This window comes from Achroia grisella, unplaced genomic scaffold (genome assembly GCF_030625045.1).
Source record: "Achroia grisella isolate CSIRO2021 unplaced genomic scaffold, CSIRO_AGI_Agris_v1 utg902, whole genome shotgun sequence".
NCBI lineage: Eukaryota > Metazoa > Arthropoda > Insecta > Lepidoptera > Pyralidae > Achroia > Achroia grisella.
Window position 1 is genome coordinate 869,099 of NW_026713060.1, and position 21,668 is coordinate 890,766.

Sequence of the window (21,668 nt, forward strand, 5' to 3'; positions counted from 1 at the left end):
TAAAATGTAAAATAAATAATGTAAATAAGCAATGAATTTTTATGTCTTTTACATCCCATTTAATTATATTTGAAAGTAATAAAAATATGAAAGAGTTCCTTCCGTTACTATTATTATTAGTCAATAAAACTACTATTAAAATTGAAAATTTATTATTATTGGAGTTTTTTAAAAACAATTTATTTTGACTTTTAGAGTACGCAATCTACACATTATTTATATACACCATTATTATATGGTCAACTGTCTTAAAAAAGCATTGGGTTCGCAATGTTACTGTATTGTTTTTGTGTCAGTACTTTTTCGATTTGGACCGATTTTGACGATTCTTTATTTAGAAGCTGTTGCTTCTAACGTGTTTTCATATAAATTTGAATCGATACTGACAATTTTAGAAATTCATATCTAATATTGATAACGCGATTGAAGTAGATTTTTTCATGGACTGAACGAGCGTTGACATATTGCTCTAGATGTGCCTATAAGTATAGGCACAGCCTAGCCTATGTGTTATTCTGATTTATAAGCTATGTTATTGTAAATTTTAATTAAAATACATTCAGTAATTTTTGCCTGTAAGAGTAACAAATATCCATTCACACTCACAAACTTCCGCGTTTATAATATTTGTAAGATTATGTTTATCGTTAACAGTGTTATCACACGCAAAATGACAATAAACAAGACGTCTGTCACGTTTTTTATTTCAAACATTCTGTAGACTACATAACCAGAACTACGGCTGCAAACTAAGTTAAGGTAAATACAAGTATTTAGTAATGGGCCTGATAATGGATTCGATTAACACTTGTCTAACGAGTTGAAGGTTGTGTTAATTTGCAAACGATGAAGAGATCTTAATATGTGCTACTTCCATAGGTGTTTAAAAAATGTTCTTGTTAAAGGTTGTCACCCTCATTACACCCTTACAAGAGGGGTTAGAGACATGTAACTAATGGTGTGGTTGTTAAACAGGTAAAACTATAACAATCTAAAATTACTTAAATAGACTCTTGTGCAGAATTCATATGCTTAACCGTGAATATTCTTTACCTACTGTCGAATCTACAACAAGATCTTTTATATGGATATGACAATGACGGCTTTAAATTAAAAGAGAACTACATTTTCAGTTCGTGTAACATAAAGTAGGATATGTTATTATAATTGTGCTGAGGTAGATTTGATACGAAGTCGACTGCATAAGTCGTCTTCGTATAAAATCTATTCGATTAAAATAGATTAACGAGAGCTCTGTCTCGTATATTTAATCCACTAAGCAACTTGTACACAGCGAGATTCGGACTGAAGCTTGAGATACAGCAGTGATTATACGGTACGGTATTGGGCAGTACAGCAAATCCAATATGCTATTCATAATGAATATTTCTGCTTAGGTTAGATACCTATAGGGGAGAGGGTGGCAAGATGGGGTACTTAAGCTTTCAAGGTCAATAGCATAAAAAATACCGTAGTGAAACAAATATATTTATTTTATAATTAACAACTAATTAATATAATTCAAATATTTGGTGTCATTAGTAGGTTTAAGTAACACGTTTAAGAGAAAAAATAAAAAATAAAAAAGAAGTGTTTTGCCCCGTCTTGCCCCATGGTGCTGGTAAGATGGGGTACCCCCCTAAGGTAAGATGGGGTGATGAGAATGATCATAGAGAAAGATGATTATTCGAGCTGGCAAAACTCGCAGACATGTATGGCTTTGTCATCATCATCATCTATTCCTGCGCAACTATTATGAGCCCATCTGCCACATAATGAGCATGATATCCACCCTTCAATGGAAACGGAATATATTTCCTCGCAATACATACACGGTGTGTTCCCCTCTTCTTGACTTTCATCTTCATATGATGAAACTCCTCGTCGTATTGCTCTTTTGGGCTGTAGTCATAGTGGCTGCTTGAACATAAGCATTTGTAAATATTTCAGCGACTTGGCGGATAGTAACGACTTGTCCAGGGTTAGAACGCAGCCAGGCTGTAACGGCTTGTTCATAATAAACGCTCAATGGTCGCATGAATGCAACATCCGCTACTTGTAGACGGTGTGTCGTGTGTGGAGGAAAACACAAGATTATAACACCATGAGCTCTGGCTTCATTGATTAGGTCAATATTTTGTGTGTGGGTGCTGTGCCCATCCAGTAAAAGAAGCACAGGTCTCTCTTTAGATGCCCCACTAAAAATTACAAATCTCTTAAACCATTGGAGGAACAGCTCGGAAGTAATCCAGCCCGAATCACTACATGTGCCCCAAGCACCAGCTTGCGAATTTACCATAAGCTCTGGATTCATCCTTTTTCTTGGAAAGATAAGCATAGGAGGCATGTAGTTTCCAGCTGCACTGAAGCATATCTCGACCGTAATCGTCTGTCCTCGTTCTGCTGAAACTATGGCCCCAACCTGTTTCCGTCCTCTTTTAGCGATTATCTTTGAATTTGTCTTTGGAACAACAGAAACCCCCGTTTCGTCACAGTTATATATACGGTCAGGAGTTAGTTGGTGCTCATCGTAGACGTTGCCGAGGAAATTGAAGAATTTTTTGACTGCAACTTTATTAAAACCAGATGCTCTGGCAGCAGAATTTTAAGGCTTTCGAATTGATAGGTCTGGGTGTCGATTTAAGAAGCTACGTATCCATTCTTTACCAGCTTCTTCTTTCACAGCGTTGAATGGATTAGGCTTATTATTTTTAATTGCTAACTGGTATGCTAATGCCTTTAGATCTTTAATCGTAAGTCCATATAACCTTTCTTCCATTTCTAATAAATAGTCACAAAGCTCAATCTCTTCATACATAGAAAAAACAGGCAGCCTAGGACCCAAGGGTACTTTAATTGGTATGAGTAAGTTTTCATTAGATGTTTCATTCGTAAGGCGAGTAGCCTTAACTTTTCTCTCTAATGTCGTCTGTGGTACATTAAATTGTTTAGCTGCTTTATAATAACCCATTTTTTTATTCAACACCGCTTGAACAGCTTCCCGCATAGATTCTTCGGACCACGACCCTCTGTTAGTCGTGCGTTTGTAGTTACGAACCATTCTAAAAAGGCAAATTATAATAAACACACAAAAAACATACTCATTTTTACGGAAAACAAACCAGAGCAAAATTATTCACGAGGGGGCAAGATGGGGTACCAGTTACCCCATCTTACCTGCAGAGCCCTTTTATATAAAAATAAAAACAAAAGCAAAACAGCCAACAATCTTTAGGAAACATAATGCATACCTTATTATAGGTTAGTTTAAACGTCAGTCACAGCAACACCTCACCAGCTAACGTTATTTAATAAACCACAGTCACGTGTCAAGCCAGAAGAAAATATGATAAGCAACATGCAGTAAAATACTTATTTTGAATTTTTTTCGACACTGTGCACTTGTGAACCACTAATCACCGGGCGACTATTAACGGTCATGGCAGCGCGTCGCACGATGAATGAACGAGTGTGATTGGTCAATTAGAAAAGTGAATTTCGCTGGGTACCCCGTCTTACCTCCCTCTCCCCTAAGGGATAAGGAAATTGTAATTGGGAAAGAAATTAATTATAAGTATACATACACGTGAGTCAAATTTTGCAGTCTTTTATTCAATTGAAGGACAAGGAATCTTGTCTAGATGTTATTTTTCTATATGTAAACCAAATAGTCCAATAGGATATATGACAGACACCTTTGTACTCTAGTACTAAGGTGTCATTCTGTATTCTGGTGGTAAGTCTACTAGTACTAGTAGACTTTACCACCAGAATGCATATCTAGGTATCGCATGTGGAGTACCATGGCCGTCATAGATTAGTTTTGATTTTTGCAATGCTGTTAATTTATAGAATCGTTACATATTTCAAGAATCGTCAGCTTGTTTAGTATTTCATTTGTATAAAAAAACAAGTGATTCTGAATGTGTTAACTAAGTAAGAAAGTATTACATTGATTGAAACATTTACAAAGCAAATATGGAGTGTGAAAATTGAAATATTGTCGTACTGGAGTAGTTTTGGCTTTATGATTAACAGACGGATAGACGTTCTGTCTGATTGGGAGAATTAAATAAAATAGAAAATGTGAGCAAGCACAGAGACCTCGGTTCTCTGCTTATTCTGTAATTAATCGGACTTGATGGATTGTTAAAAGTTTGCAATTACTTCGCCTATTTATTAACAAGTTGACTTGTTCCATTTTAAAATAATGGTCTTGTAATTTTAAAAGAATTAACATCATATCATTTGCTTAGATCATTATGTCTTAATTACTCTTTGAACGAGTATCGGTACTTAATTATAATGAGCTATAATTTAATGTCTACTTGAATTACTTGATTTCTATTGTCCTATTACTTAATTGGTATAGGCAATAACTAATTGCATACAGGGAGGGAGTAAGGCTACCATAAAAAGGGTTGATGATCTATTGAAAGCACATTATACGTTTGGACTAAAGAACAGTACTGTAGCAGTAATGTATCTCCATCTTCACTTGTCTGCTGCTTTCCGAGCACTAGATCACAAATGGGGCAAGCCAGTCGACTTAGATACCTCACAAGAAGACACTGGAGAAGTTTGTGTTCCAGCTACCATAGACAATTATACAACAACATTTTCGTCTGAAGAATACTTGAAGACTATCCGAAGATCTCGAGTGGAACCATACTCTCGACTAGAAGAACGAAGATTGTATAAAAGAAATCTCGATAGAGTTGATTCCTTTTCTAATATCTCAATTTCAAGAATGCCCTCGTTATCTGATCTTGGAGGGTCCGTGGACTCGTTAAAAACGATAAGCTCTGAAGAATCTGATATTCGAACACAGATTACAAATGAACTAATGGATAATTTAGAAAATACATTAAATATGGACGATGCCTGTGATTCGGGTATTTCGGGATTTAAACGAAAAAAGTTTGAATCTGGCAATATTTTGAAAAAATTGAAGAAAAGAGCGCTTTCATATGTCGATAAGAGGTATCGAAAAAAGCCTCGTCTTTCGTAACTTAATTTTTTTGTTAAAATTGTAAATATATTTTCTTATTGTAATATCTACATTTAAATTATTTAATTTTTATATAATAATAATAATTAAGTTATTGAATACTGAAATTCTATTATCTGTTTGTTTTCTATTAATCTATGTATATTGTATAATCTTAAATGTTTCTATTTATAGCAATTATTTATTAATTAAATTGTACAGCGAATTATATTTAAGTTTCTTTTAAAAACAAGTATTAAACTTGTTACCCATTAATAAATGAAACCATAAATGAATATTTAAATATCTTTTAATTAAAAAATAACTAGAGGATATCTATAATATTTACAAAGAGTATAAATATAGTACATTAATATTATGCGGGCAAGTTCATTTTTACAATAAATAAAATTAAACATAAAAAAAAAACAATATAATAATAATTATTATTATTTGACTTAAACATAAGGTTCGAAATACTTAATAGCTGTCAACATAGGCTTTTCGTTGATTTTGTTCGTTGCTACAGGATTCTTAACTCGCATCTTAATGTCTTTAGGTTTCAACACATTTTTGTGATTGGCACTTGGAGGCCTGGGAGGCCTAACGTTCTGGTTCTTGGTAGGCGTAAAAATAGACTTAGAACTAAGACCAGAAGATTCCAGGAAGAAATCAAAGTTCCCTTTTGTTTTATTTACGTTCGATTCTGGATTATTATTATTCAGAATCATTCTGGGTTCACATTTTACCGTGTTATATGAGCCACTATTACTTCCAGAGGAATTACTTGACTCTATATCAAAATTCCTTACCGATTCAGTCTCTAAATTCTCTATGTTCGACAGGAGATCAGGTTTATTGGATAGCTTTCCATTTTTCGTCAAATTTTTGTTCAATCCACTTTCGTTGTTTTCAAGAAAGGAACCCTTTTTTTCATTTTCAGCACTAATACTTGTAGCTTTATGCTGATTGTCTTTATCAGGTACAACGGTTCGTATGTGTTCAGTTACCACGTCTGATATGGAACCATCGCTGCTTCCAGAGCTAATGCGATATTCCTCTGCGACGATGCTGCCGAGTTCATCATCTATCTTAAATTCTTCAAAATTCTGTGACAAATCGAACTTGTCTATTTCGTCGAAATATTCTGCTTTATGCAATTCTGCATTACTAGTCTGTGGCTTTTCGGGCCCATGATTAAACTGGTGATCTAGTTCAGTCAAATTAATCTGCTTATTACCACTTTTACCTCCCTTGTTGATTTCAGATAATATGGAAGACACTGTGTTCCCCATTTGTATTGAAGCACGAGGGTCCAATTTTGGTTGCAGAGGATGTATACTAAAGTTTGTCAAGTAACTGTCAGTACGTTGAAATTGATGATTTTGTTCATCATTTAGCTTTTCGTCATCATCTGGAATGATAATTTCTGTAACTTGCGGAAGTTTGGGTATATCTTTATCGCTGATCTTATTTTGTATTCGTGGCAAGGACACGACTTTAGCCACGCTGTTTCTTTGACTTGTCGCGTGAATAGGGTATTGTTCATTGTGAATTTCAACCGTTGGCTGTGTAAGTAGCAACTCCCTTTTACCATTACTGACTACTGGAACATTTATCTCAGAAATGGAGCAGTAGTCCGGTTCAATACTGTTTACAGTCGCTACTTGTCCCACTTTTCTCATCTTAACATCTGCAACCCGTTGATTAGCCGCAACGGCTTCAGAGTCTAACGGTTCTGTCGATGACCTGACAGTATTTTCAGCTTTCCATTTAGCTGATAAGTTCTTTGGTTTAGGAGGCAGTGCAGGAGGAGTTCGTGGCACCTTTCTTTTATTGAAAATTTTCATAGACCCTAAATCATTATCGTTGGTTTTTTGTGAATTATTGTTCCGACTTTCTATGTCCGCCGCAAGATTTTTCACAATTGAGCCCTTTATTTTAGGAACGTTGGGCTTATCAATGGACAATACAGGTCGTATCGATGGCACAGGCTTAGATTCAATTGATTTAGTAATAATTGGCTCATACTCATTACTATAGATGCTTTGTATTTCATATTGAAATCCTTGAGCTGTATTTGGAACTTCATAACTATGCTCAGAAGCAGTTTCTAAGCTGAACTTCACTATTTTATTTGCCCTCTTATCAGAACGAGGCAGCGTGTGGCTGTTGCCATTATTTCGCAGTTTGTCGTCATATGTTATACTGTTTAAAGTAGAAAATTGCACACGTTTAGTTGATGATTTCGGGCTCGCAATTTCGCTAGACTTAGAATTGTCATTGCTACTATCATCTAATGAGTTTTGAAGGAGTATTTGATTAACACATTCTAGTACTGGATTGTTTTTATATATTTCATTCGTAGGGCTATCGTCGGCATCACTAGTACTTGCGTACCAATTTTCACTTATCTCATTACTTTGTTTACTTATATTAGCATCCAAAGTATTATTATTTTTGTCATCAAAGCTAGTGTTAAACTTCTCATGTGGATTATTTTTCAACATGCTATTGCACAATATTTCGTTTTTAGTGGCCAAGGGTTGTATATTAGACACATTCCTTTTAAACTCAGTACCTAAAAGATCGTCGGTGGATTTTGATTTGGTGTTACTTGTTAAACCTCTTTGGTGTAGACAATCTGTGTCTTGTTCAGGATCACTAACATTGCAATACCAAGGTTTCTCATTTCCTTCTATGGTTAGAACATTATTAAGGAAAAGTTGTCGGTTTGCTTTTATTTCATCAGAAGCTTGTCTCTTAATACCGTGTAATTGTTCTATTTTTGTTGAATACGTTTTATCGGAATCGCTTACCGCTTCATTTTTATTTGCCTCTCCAATAATTTGATCAATTTTTTGTGATGCTCTTCTTATGTATTTAGCAATTTGATTAGCAGTCATATCATTATCTTCGTGGTTAACATGATAACTCATGCCAATGCATTCTTCGGCACTACTGCTATTATTAGCTTGATTATAACTTTTCTGTATACTATTTTTTCTTCCAGAGTATTTTCTAGATCGTCTGAATACGTCACGTCTGACAAATGCTTGTTTGTTTTTAATAAACGTACCCTTACTTCCGACACTCCCATTGTTCCCTTCTTCGCTGGAACTAGTATTACCATACACGACATCATTTTTCGGCAATTGAAAACTCTTACTTAGCCTAGTGTTTTTTTGGAAAACCGGTGGAGAATTTCTTTCACGATAACTACAACTTCGTATAAAATGATTTTGGAATCTTGAATCGGTACTCTCTAGACTCTGGAATTCTGGATCAGTCTCAATATTGGTTTGTTCGCTTGTGAACCCGAGAACCTGCTGACAGTTACTGCAGTATGACTTGCGAGCTTTTAGTTTGATTATCTCTTCTTGTTGCGCCTTAATTATTTTCTCTTTTTGTTGGAGGGCAACATTAATTTGTCTTTGTTCTCGGGTCAACCGTGACTCAAGTAAAACGAGCGACCGGAGTACTAGTGCTAGTTGATCTTGCCTTAGGCGTCGTTCTTGTGCTGCCTGTTTGTTACGAGTGGCCAGAGCCTGCCCTGCTTCTACTAACTGATGCCTTTGCTTGAGAACGGATTCCGACTGTTGTTGCAGCGCACTCCTCACTGCGTCGAGCTCCCGTCTCAGCTCCATCGCTTCTGAGCTGCTGTCCATCTGTAATGTAAAGAAGTTAAATTTTAATTCTTATAATTAAAAACAATTATAGTGGATGGTCAGCGTATAATAAAACCTTTACAATATATACCTTCAATTTCAGAGATATGGAAAAGAATTTAATTAACAAGTATTTTAGTGACACGATAGATGATTGGACTTGTCTAATGTCTGTGAGTGAATAAATCAGTTTAAGAATAGCGAATAGGGTATCGCTCCACGATAAGAGGGTCACAGGTCGAAACGATTGAGACTACGCACTGTTATCGAACTAGGAATCGTATAACCGTTATGTGATAAAATAATTATGAGTCATAAAATATTGAAATGTAAACAACACTAAAGCCAAAGAATATATCTCACGTAGCAGTGCTGTGGTTTTCAAAAGACAAAAAGACTCAAATGAAACACATTTTACAAAGCAAGTTGCTTAGCAACTAAAATGGTGAGACTGAGGTACCAACCTACGCAGACGACTTTTTACAAAGTCTACTTCAGTTAAAGTATTAATAATCAAATATATACTTATATAACATTCTCTATAAGAAAATTTATTAAATGTAAATTAATATTTATTTAATTGCAATTTCCTATAGGTACAAAGTCCAATCGAAATTTCTACCTAATGTATTTCTATTTTTATAATGCTTAACAATCATTATTTACATAAACAAGACCTTTGCCCCATCGTAGCACAAATTTTATTATTGCAATACATTCATAGAGTAACAGAGTCAGCAATATTGTAGAGCGGTCAATGTTCAACACTATATAAGGAAGTGAAAGGGACACTATTACGTTTTAAATAATTAATAAACAAATAAACAGCTATGTAAGAAGAGCTTGTATACAATATAGGTATCTACTGAAACGTAATGCCGATCTACAATTAAAATTTAGTTTTTTAGTTTTACTAGTTTTACTAGAGCATAAGTTGAATCGAACTGAGGTAATGGTCATTGTACCCGTAAACTTAATTCTATACTCTATTTTTATTTATGTAATTTAAATGACAAACAGATGATGGTACACCAAGTGGCAACAGTCGCCTATACACATGAACAGTAGGTACCGCAGGGCGGGGTCAAAGTCGAATTTATATGTAGGTAACAAATATAGGTAACAGGTGCTGCATACTTTCCGATGTGGTTGGTTATATCTTAATCTTAATAATATTATAACCGCGAAAGTTTGTATGTACGGATGTTTGTTACTCTTTCACGCAAAACCTACTGAACGGATTTTGATGATACTGTACAGTAATATAGCTATGCATCAGAATAACACAGGCTATATTTTATATATAAATTTCACGCAGGTAAAATGAACAGCTAGTAATGAAATAAATGAACAATATAGTAACAATTATATGTATATTTGTTCAATTCAATGTTTGCAAGGCGAACTGATTGTAGTGTGAGCCCGCACGTGCCTCGCCGATAGTATTTTCTTTATCAACCTTTTGTATTAACTGCTGATATGATAATGTTCACTTTATAAGTTACATACCAACCCATGGCATTTCCAATAGAATTTAGACTGAGTTGTAATAGGATACAAAGTCATGTTCAATTCCTCAGACGTGATATATATACAAACAAAATAATTTACCTATATATTGATAGATATGTGATGAAAACATTTTTTTATAATAATGTTTAAAACACCACTAACTTACTAAAAAACATTTCATACATTATCATGCATTGATCATATATAATTATACATCTATATACGTTTACTTAGACAATAGAACCTTAATAACGTTTAAATTTAAACTTAAAATTTAAATGAATTAAAGTCTAATTTTGATTCAAACTGATAATTTTTACTCAATATTGAATTATTTCAATTTCTGTTACATAAACTAATACTTATGTATGTAGATGAGGTGAAACATACAATTACAAGAAGCAAGGCATAGAGGTAACAATGGATGGCCTTATCGCTAAATAGTGATCTCCAGATAACTTTAAGATGGAAAGGAGTAATTAGACTAAAATTGAATTTCTAAAGAATTTATTCATATATTATTGTATTTCCATACGACTTATTCGTCCTATACGTCAGTTTTTGTTTTAGGAAGTATGTAACGAAGTGTTTGGTAAATTTGCCAATATTACAGGTTTTAATTACAATGTAAGCATTACCTTATTGTTCTTAGCCACATTTATTTTGTTACTTAAAGTTTTAATATCAATTTAAGAAAGGCAAAGATATCAAACCCACACAGGTATTGTCTGTGGTATAAATTTTAGATTTTAATTTGAGTTTCCTCTTCAAATATCTTCTTTCTTACTCTCATATACAGTTTAGTCTTATGTGTTTATAAAACTTATTATTTAGGTAAAAAAAATATTTATTATCACAAACTATTAAATCAAGTTAACAACATACAAGTTTACCACTGGGTCAGTGATAACAAAAAAAAACATGAAACCATTTTATACATTATGTCGACGTAATATTTAATTTATTTACTCAAGTGTGAAGTCTAAACATGATAGCACTGGGACATACCGTTTCAAATAATTGAATACAGTTTTAAATTATTGAGGAAACACGGTTATATTTACTGAAGTGTAAAGAATAATTATTAGTTAATGCAATTCTATGTAATTTGGTGTATGTACGTCATTGGCGCAGGTTTCCTGCTACATACAACGCTCTCCGATAAGGGATTTGGCATACGCGTCACAATCTTCCGGGTATATGCTTATCATTATAGAACTTATACGGTATATGACGGGCTCGGTGGTCTAGGGGTTTTATACGCCTTACTACTCATGGACGCGAATTAGATTCCTCGTATGATGCAAATATGTTCATGAGTTTGATTGTTTGTATATATCTGAGTGTTGTCTATATTATGAAGATAATATTTCCCGACAAACGTTGTTTTCTAAAATAAAAAATAAAAATTAGGGTTGGACTTAACATTTAGGGGGATGAAAAATAGATGTTCTGATTCTCAGACCTACTCAATACGCTCACAAAATTTGATGTCAAGCAAACGGCTTGACCGAGAGGAGTATGGGAACGAAAACTGTGACACGAGAATTTTATATATAAGATTAAAAATTTTCTATAGAAAATCTTTACTTTTTTTACAGAATCTGCATTGTGTAGTTGATGTAGGTACCATAACCATATCTGTAACAGTACATTGACCCACTCTTATAGTCCCCCTATTGGGCATATTCCACTACGGTCTGAATTTTCAGAGGATAGCTATATATATAACACGAATCTTACCTTTCTCACTAATAATTGGTCACCTGAGAAATGTAACCATGTATTTTGAAAAGAGAGAAATTATAACATCATTGCGTGGGGCGAATTTTTAAGGTCAACTATTGAAAAGAATGTGTTTTGAAATAAAATACCAGTCGCTAAACATATTGTTAAACATTATACTATCTAAATAGAGACATTCGGGCGCATGCGCCCACGCAGAGACATGTATTGTAAAATCGAAAGTGCACGCTAAATGGGGTGTGGGTTGTACCATGATTTACATCAAATTGGTAGCTAGCAGTATGTTGATACATGATGGAGTAATTAGAATTATTATTTGTTTTTTTAGAGCAGCGGTGTCAAATGATTTACCACTTTGGACAAACCCAAACGGTAAGTTCAAAGCTGGATGAGACCAAAAAGTTTAGTGTGTTAATTTAAACTAGTAGGTGCCCAGTGTTCGAATTTCAAATATAATTAATTTAACATTCAGTAAGACTATAGACAAATAATATTACAGACAAACAATATAAATCTATTCTCAATTTGACCAGAGACTTTAACAATAAACAAGATGTATGTGTGTTTTTTTTTATTAATAATTTTAAATTAATTACATTCTGCACTCCTCTATATAAACGTTAAGTCTGCGAAATAAAACTCCTCCATCCGCGCTATTTTCATAAAAAGGGGTACAAACTTTTTCATTAAACTTTTTAATAGTAGTAGTAGTACATATTTTATAAATAAAATTCTCGTGTCACAATGTTAGTTACCATACACCTCTGAAACGGATTGTTAAATTTTTATGATATGCATATTCAGTAGGTCTGAGAATCGGCTACTATCTATTTTTCATACCCCTAAGTGATAAGGGTTTTCACCCCTAACATTATTTTTTGGGCAACATTTTTTATTTATATTTTTTTATTATGTCATTAAAAAATACATACAACCCTAAATATTCACCCTTCTATCACCAAGCCCTATTTTTTATAGCGTTATTAATTTATATTACAAAACAAGGTTTGCCGAGGCAGCTAGTAATCTATATATTAGATTATATAGATTTCTGGCTGGCTCGGAAATTCCGATAATTATAATGAAGTACCTTCCTAATTACGTATGTTAAACTGTAATAGAGTCGACTACAACTACTTTAGCCGAGCAATTAGGGACAAAAATGTACTAAATATAGATACCTACTACGCAATTACAATAATGGTTTAATCTTAATTACAATTGTAATGAAATTGATTAGTTACAATTATTGAGCCATAAAAAAGGTCAGTCATATACACTGCAATTTATAAATAACTAGCTGTGCCGGCGTTAAATTACAATATAAAATATAGCCTATATGTTATTCTGATGCATAAGCTATATTACTGTAAAGTCTCATCAAAATACGTTCAGTACTTTTAGCATGAAAGAGTAACAAACATCCTTACAAACTTTCGCATTTATACTATAATAAATATTAATAAAACTAGCTGACTCGTGCATTTCTTTATTTTCGTTTTTGCTAATTTTTCATTGCAGGACCGCTCCTATTAATCATAGATTATATGTATGATTGTTTATATTACTTAGGATGATACCTATGTACATTATTTACAAGAAAAAATTATAGGTACTCGTATTTCTAACAGCCGTTTGTCTCTCATTAGTTTGAGACTCAACTGTGAATTGTCCTATATACATAACATAAAGCTACGACCAATAGTGGCGAAGCAACGATGAAAAATGTTACAAAAACTTGAAAAAGTGAGGCAGACAAAGTCGCGCAGGGCAACTACTAATATTATATAATCATATTAATATATGAATAATTTTCAACTCTATTGTAATAGACAACCGTTATTAGTACTTAATGAAACCCAAATACCTGTAACGAAGGGCCGTCTCAATGTGAGTAAAAATTACATTCCTAACTTCATAAGTTATCACAATAACCTAATATCAAACATTTGAACGCGCCGGAAAATTTAAATAATATCTATTTATAGAACTTTTGTACTGTACTAACTGTACTTTATGAATATTTTACGACTTTCCCAAAACGGGTTTGAATCCAGTTGAAGCTCATTCACATTGACACTAACAACAGGGTTGCCAATCTTAAAACACTTAGCGTCATACGAATTAAGAAAAATCTCATAAAATGTCGTATATGAGCACAATTTGACCGTATAACCTCGTACAAATTGGTCAAAATACTAGATTTTAATCCCCTTCCATAGTTCCCCAGTCCAATTTAAAAGAGGATAAAAATTATGCGGCCTCAGCCGAGGTTCGAACGGCTCTAGCTCTAGCTCTCAAACTAAAGTCCTATCCGTCAGGCGGGAGTTGGTCTTAAACTACTCCATAAGTCCTCCACGGGTTTGAAGTACCATCTGCTCTCGCTCCCTATTCGCCAGGTGAAGCTGTAAAGGCCAGTTGCGGCCATCATTAGAGTACTCTCGTACAAACTTGACGAAAATGTCTTTCCTTGTACTGAAGCCCAAAAATCTCGTTTATGTATAAAAATCTTTATACGGTTGGCGTCCCTGACTGACGCCTACATAAGAGTGAAGACCACAAAGTTACGATATCTCATCTTATGGCTTATATTAAACCTTATAGACTATTAAAACTGTACTTAGAAGATTTATTGCTATTAAATACATCCAGTTTTTTTCATTGTTTGTAATGTTTTATTACTAAGCGAGCATCAAACATACGGCCCAACTAGTGGAAAGTGGTAAATGGTACTGTAATTAGAGGATTTATAGCTAGCAAAATTCAGGTTTTTATATCAATATTTCTACTGTTTTATTACTAGGAGATCATGAACTAACTAACGGCCCAAGTATTCGAAAGCGACCGTTGCTTGCGTTTTATTAGGCAGATCCTGATTTCTCCTGTTAACATCATCATTATACTTACTTGTCTATTTATGGTGTTTTCTCTCTCATAACAGGATGATTTAATTTTTTCACGTTATTTTATATATATATTGTTATTTAATTCGGTGAACGGTGTTTGACTATTTACCTACCATATTTTCGATATGATGTAGATTCGTTACCATTTAAAAATTATTGTATTGTTACTAGTATATGTGTGTGTATGTGGGAATGAGGATTCGCGAATAACAGGATGATTATTTTATAGAACTCCTTTTATTTAAATTACAAAAAAAAAACATTTACTACACATGAAACGACCTAACTATATGGCAGTCTACGAGGAAGAGAGCGATGCCCATCCTCTTTTTCCATTCATTCCTTTCTCCATCCATTCACTCTTTCGTTTCTATCCATTTGCTCCTCTGTTTCCATTCATTCATACTCATTCGTTCCCATTCGTTCATACCGCCAAGTTTCAAATCCTACATATAGATATATATAGATATAATCAAACAATTCTAACTTTAATTTTAGATTGGTAATTTTGATATTTTTTATCTCGTTCAAATTTCATACAAAATATTTCTCGTCTGATAGTTGTTATATCATAAAGGTAACTTACAAAATTACCTACATAAAATGAAGTGTTACACACGCTAGACTATACGTTAGACGTTGTGGAAACAATCTAAGTTACTGCGCCGCGCCGGCCCTTTCCGCTTTCTACTCTAGCATAGTGGCTTTTGACCTTTGTCAAAGACAATAAATAATAGGCTTCACACGGAAAACTGCAGATTGTGATGTATTAGTGCAATTAGTAGATTTTGGGTCACATACAGCCAATTAGAAATATTTTTTTGTACAAATATCGTAATAAAATATACCTATTTTTAAAAAAAATATAGTATTTCGCCTACAATCTATTTCTATTTTTATTCGTATCGTCATATTATATTTAAAGTCATATAAACATTTAGTAGACATGTATGTATGTAATGTAATGCCATAAAAGTGAACACTTTTGATTCAGAAAATTAACGTCAAAATCGTTCCAGAATCATTATTAGCGGACTTCCTCTATAATAAAAACTTCGTCACTTTTGAAGTATAGGAAAAAGAAGTAATTCTCTCATTATGTATATTGTACTAATCTGTTTGATAAATACTATCTTTCAGTAAGTTTAAATTTATTTTCTGTAGTAGGTGCGTCATTGCGACTGAATTCATTATTACGTTTAAACGCCGCTTCATTTAATTAATTTTTCGTCGTAACAATAAATTATGACGTCAATTCTGAGTGAAAATCAAACATAATAAACCCAAAGCTGTAATACCACACCTATCGTATATTTGATTGGAATCGCATAACATTTTGATTGCTTAATTGGAATGTAGGTAGATATGAATGCAATAAACGTTTAAAATACCTACAAATAGATAGATTTAGATATTTTTATTAACATAGTTTCATTCGAATTTAAAAAGAAAATCATCTCTAATTCGAATCAAACTAAAACCATACTTTTATGGTAAGTTTGTCATCTAACTTCATGTTTAATATACCAAATTTCGGATTTGGAGTTTCTTAATAGATGAGGTAGTTTCACAGTTTAGTTACATCTAATAATGAATTCAAATGGTTCCTAATTTACTGTGTGGACAAATGAATAAGCTATGAATATTAATATTCATCTACCACTAAATCAATCTATTTATTATATTATAGGACTAATATGATTTAGATAATTATAATATAGCTACATCTATCGAAATAATTTTTAAATACTATTCATAAATATAAAGGCATATCAAATCCTATTTTGCTGTAGGACAGTAAGGCACGTAAATGGTAAATAGATTTTTTTGTTCTACCACTCGTTTGGAACGCATACTCATCGCAAGAAGAATGGAGAGAAACTTGCCTGTAGCTCTTTTAAATAAATATTGTTCAGAATTTTGTGTAAATACAAATTGCTAATAGCAAAGTTAATATAAATGGAAAGTTACTTGAGTAACAAAATAAATAAATCATAGTAATTAGAACAAACCAGTCTCAAATTAGAACTTCAATGTGATTACTAGAAAAAAATTAGGGATTCCTAATCAAAAATGTACCCGTGCGAAATCAGATCGGGTTGGTAGTTTTATGATAATTATTACAAAACGATCATGACGTCAGAGAGGTTGCATGACTTGAAAGGATTCTTTTATAATTGCTTGTTACCTTGAAGTCCGTGACGTGATGTCATGTAGTGACGAAATTGTGCTGTTATTTAACATATTATCATTTCACAATTAGCGGTAAATACGAGTGTCTCCGTTTAAAACCACGAGGTATTTACCGATTTATGAAAAATGTATATATAATATTTTTTATTTCTCTATCCACCCAAAGGTAGTCGTAGGTATGGAAGAGATTGATTTAATTCAATTAGCGATAAGACCGCCTTTTGTATCAGTGTATATTTTCCATTTTAATTGGCTTTAAACTTTTTTTTTTTTGTATGTGTTTGTTCTGTAATTGGTGGCGCGCAATAAAGAGTATAAATAAATAATATAAAATTTTCAGTAGTTTCCAAAGTTTTCATTATTTTAAGCAAAACTATGAAAATTCCGCCGTTGAATTAGATGTACTTTATTTTAAAAAATTAAGAAAGATTACTTTATTTTTATAAAAAACGTAGGTATAGGGACATATGTACATAATTTTTATGATTTAATTCAATCAATCAAGATTAATTCTTGGAATGTGTAAAACAAATTGTTAAAGCCACTGAAATATCAACACAATTTGAGCGCCTATACAGTTTTAAAAGTCACTAATTTTTTAAACCTATCACTGAGAAAAGAAATGAACATTATTCAATTCAATATATTACAATTGGGAAAAAGGAGAAAAGACCACGCCAGAATAGCATACAGGATATGGATGACAGTAATATAACAGATAATTCGACCGTATACATCCAGCAAAGAAAAGTTTCGCTCGCATATTTAAAGCAAATGATATTAATAATGTATGTCGTGTCAAATATAAACCCACTCCGAGTGCAATTTAATAATGAACTAAACGTGGAGAAATTATTCTTCTGTAAAGATATAATAGATATGGATTGGAGAATACAAAAAGCCTTAGAAATTAGTCGAAAAAAAATATAGTTTCTATAATGGAAATACGAGGATCCATAGATATTACGCCCAACACTATTTTTTTTTATTAATGGATGATAATGGATTGGTGCACTCGTTGACGCTGGCGGATCACCAGTGAAGGATGATAAGATGAACATAAGGTCAGGTCAGATGGCCCATCGTGGCAAATTCACCAAGAATTTCACGGTGGTTTCCAGGGGGAACAGCATGGAGGTCGACCTGACATGGTGCATTGCTAGCAATAACATCATCATCATCAATCCACATTACTAACAATCCGCTTTCCCATCGACCATTAGAACAGTTAAAAAAAAAAGATTTTATGTATTGTACCATCACACGGCTTTAATCTAGACCAAGACACGTTGTAACTTTGGGACAATAATAATGGTGAAAGTGTTCTGCTTTCCGTGGGAACTGCTAACCCCGCATACCATAGTCGTAATGATGCGTAATCGCCACATAATTTTGTTTTGGCACGAGAATCTTGTTTTACAGCCATTCAGCGCGTACATACAAAGATGATGCCACTTCGAATTATATGTCTTGCAATAGTACTTAGAGATCTGCTTTAATTATTATAATACAGGATGTGTATAATTATAATCAGTTATATATTTTCACAACCCAAATTACACTTACTTTTACCCGCGTTTTTGTCTGCTTTTTAAGATAAAAGCTACGTTCGTCGTCGTGATACAATATATTTTTATGCCTTTCATTAACAACCGATTCCATTAACATTGATTGAATGATTTGATACTTACCTGCACCATTCTAAACTATACTAATATTATGAAGCGAAAATATTTTTTTAAATTAATGTAATGGATATATCTACTAAAAAAAATCTTATTCATATTAAATAAATCTTGCACCTATAGAATTTTCAAATAGAATCTAAGATGGCACAGAGAGACAGAGATGTCAAATTTGTAACATCCCTCATTTTGTGTCGATCGTAAATAAATTGTAATCCCTACAATAATTTTACCCGGCTTCGCATGGGTTGCTAATTTTTTAAGTTAAGATACATGTTACACGGCTATCAAGTAACAGTAACAAGTTTACAAGCGGATACGAAACAAATCAAAGGATATTCGGGCGGCCTTGTATAAGGACAGCCGCGGTTAGAACAGGCCTGACTCGCATGGACTGTGATATCAATATTTCAATAGCATATGATTAAGGTGACCATTTCTCTTTTTTTTTAGAATAAAGTAATTATTTTTTCTAACTGTGTGGGTACGTTAATTGTAGGTGGTTTACCAATATATATAGTATACTTGCTGATCCACTTATATACTATACGTTGAAATATAGGGGTATATGTAATAGGGGTTGGTGATAAAAGGATGAATATTTAGGGTTGTACGTATTTTTACTGCCACAATCCTTATCACTTAGGGGTACGAAAAATAGATAGTAGCCAATTCTCGGACCTACTGAATATTTATATATAATTTGATAAAAATCGGTATTGCCGTTTCGGAGGTATAGTAACTAATATTGTGACACGAGAATTATATATATAAGAATATTTCAACATTTACACCATAGATCATAAATTATTATTAAATTAAATAATGGTATTATTATTGTAATGAATGTCTATGAATGTTTTCACGATAACGGTACACTTTCGTGCTTAAAAAATAACATTGGAACAATATGTAAAGTAAATTTATTACTCGATCATTCTCACGTTCTTGTTTTGTTTCTACGTAGGTTAAGGTGTACCCGCCTGTACTAATATATATGCTGGCTGGGAAGATAATTGGATGAGCATGAAGTCAGGTCAATTAGGCTATTCCAGTTCACCATTAATTATCTGCGATGATTTCCAAGAGGTGACTACGTGGAGGTCGATCCGATATGATAAATAGTTAGCACCATTAGTTAGCAATAAACTAGTCTCCATTTCTAACAATCGTCTCCGTTGCTATGCAATGACACGCAAGTTATATATTTTTATTGATGATAATGGTATGGTGCACCCGCCTGCGCTAACGGTTTACGCTGGCGGGGTACCAGTGGAGGATGATCAGATGAACATGAGGTCAGGTCAGTTAGCCCATCGTGACATATTTACCAGAAATTTATCACGATGGTTTCCAGGGGATCCGCGTGGAGGTCTACCTGACACACGCAAGTTATACAATTAATATACATGTACATAGGTAGGGGGTCAGGAGACTGTTATTAATGTGGCCTTGTACCCCTTTGCTAGCATGTCAGGGTGACCTCCATGGTTCTTCCTGGAAACCATCGTGAAAAATTCTTGCCGAATTTACGTCGACCACCTGACCTCATGCTTACATTATTATCCTCTGGGGCACCAGAGTAAGACAGCGTAAACCGTTAGCGGAGGCGGATGCACCATACCATTATCATCTAATAAAAAAATATAGATAGGTAGTTACGTATTACCGACTGTTGACGTAATAAAGACATTTATCTTAGACAAAAACTGGGGACTTAAAAACGAGACTGTCCCGCCGAAATCCATACGTGTGGTTACTATACATATGAGTGAGTCACCGGCGAAGGTGTCACGGTCACCGTGTAAACTGAATGCAAACAAACGATTTTTACGATATGTACTTTACAATGTCAATGGTGCGATAGTGCGAAGTAAAAGAGTTCTATTTCAAAGCGATTACACTTTCACTTGTATATGTTTTTTTTTTTAATAATTGAAGGTATGATGTTCAAATTTCGAATCATTTTCTAACTAATGAGCCCGCGTTACAGTTCTAATTTAGTGGCAACATAGTAGTACCTGCGCCGCTTTACACGTCTAAAATTTGTAGCCTATTCTTAATTTATAAGCTTCTATTATTGTAACACTTATTAAAAATCCAGCCAGTTTTTACGTGAAATAGTAACAAAAATCCATCCAAACTCACAAACTTTCGCGTTTATAATATTAGTAAGATATGTATTCTAAATATCTATTATTCTAAAATCTGTTGGTACTTAAGTAGACTATCCGCAAACACGGACTCCTAAACAATTAACTTTTTTCTTATTTCAATAAAAATGTATAATGATCATTTTTACACGTGCCACGTTTTTTGTAAAGGAAATGAATGGATTGGGCACGTGTTCATGCTGGAACATCAACTACGTTGTAATTACTTAAGCAATGGGAGTAGGCTATTGTTAGTAACAGGAACTAGTGCCTATCTTGGCAAATGGCAATTTACCACGATGGTTTCCAGGGAGAATCGCGTGGACGTCAACCTGACATAGTACCTCTTCCCCCTGTATTCATATATTTAAAACTGAAGATGTCATTCCAGTCGGTACGGTTTGAGTACTACCTCAATCTGTAAGTCTCAAGCAATCTCAATCAAGGGGAAAGGGGATTGTTAGTAATGTGGACTAATGATCCCATTGCTAGCAATGTACCATGTCAGATCGACCTCCACGCGGTTCCCTTTGGAAACCATCGTGATACATTCCCGGTGAATTTGTCACGTTGGGCTAACTGATCTGGCTTCATGTTCATCCTATCATCCTCCACTGGTCACACATCCTGCCAGCACCATTTCATTATCATCCTTTAAAAAAAATCTCAATCAAAAATATTAACTATGAATAATACGAAAAATATCATTAAATTAACCACCATTCTTTTCATATCACAAATGCCAAACAACAAATATAGACTATTGATGGAAAGTGTTAAAATAAACATAGCACTACGGCCATCACAAACACACT

The 21,668-nt window shown here is 33.6% G+C and overlaps 1 protein-coding gene across 1 annotated transcript in view; it reads right to left on the reverse strand.

The window, feature by feature from the left end:
• Window positions 1-5,323: 5,323 nt before the first annotated feature.
• The window catches only part of LOC131853454 (uncharacterized), a 55,748-nt gene continuing 39,403 nt past the window's right edge, over window positions 5,324-21,668 (reverse strand). The window contains exon 3 of the mRNA XM_059204348.1: window positions 5,324-8,658. Within this exon, the coding sequence (XP_059060331.1) occupies window positions 5,449-8,658 (3,210 nt within the window). The 3' untranslated portion in view covers window positions 5,324-5,448. The remainder of the gene's footprint in view (window positions 8,659-21,668) is intronic.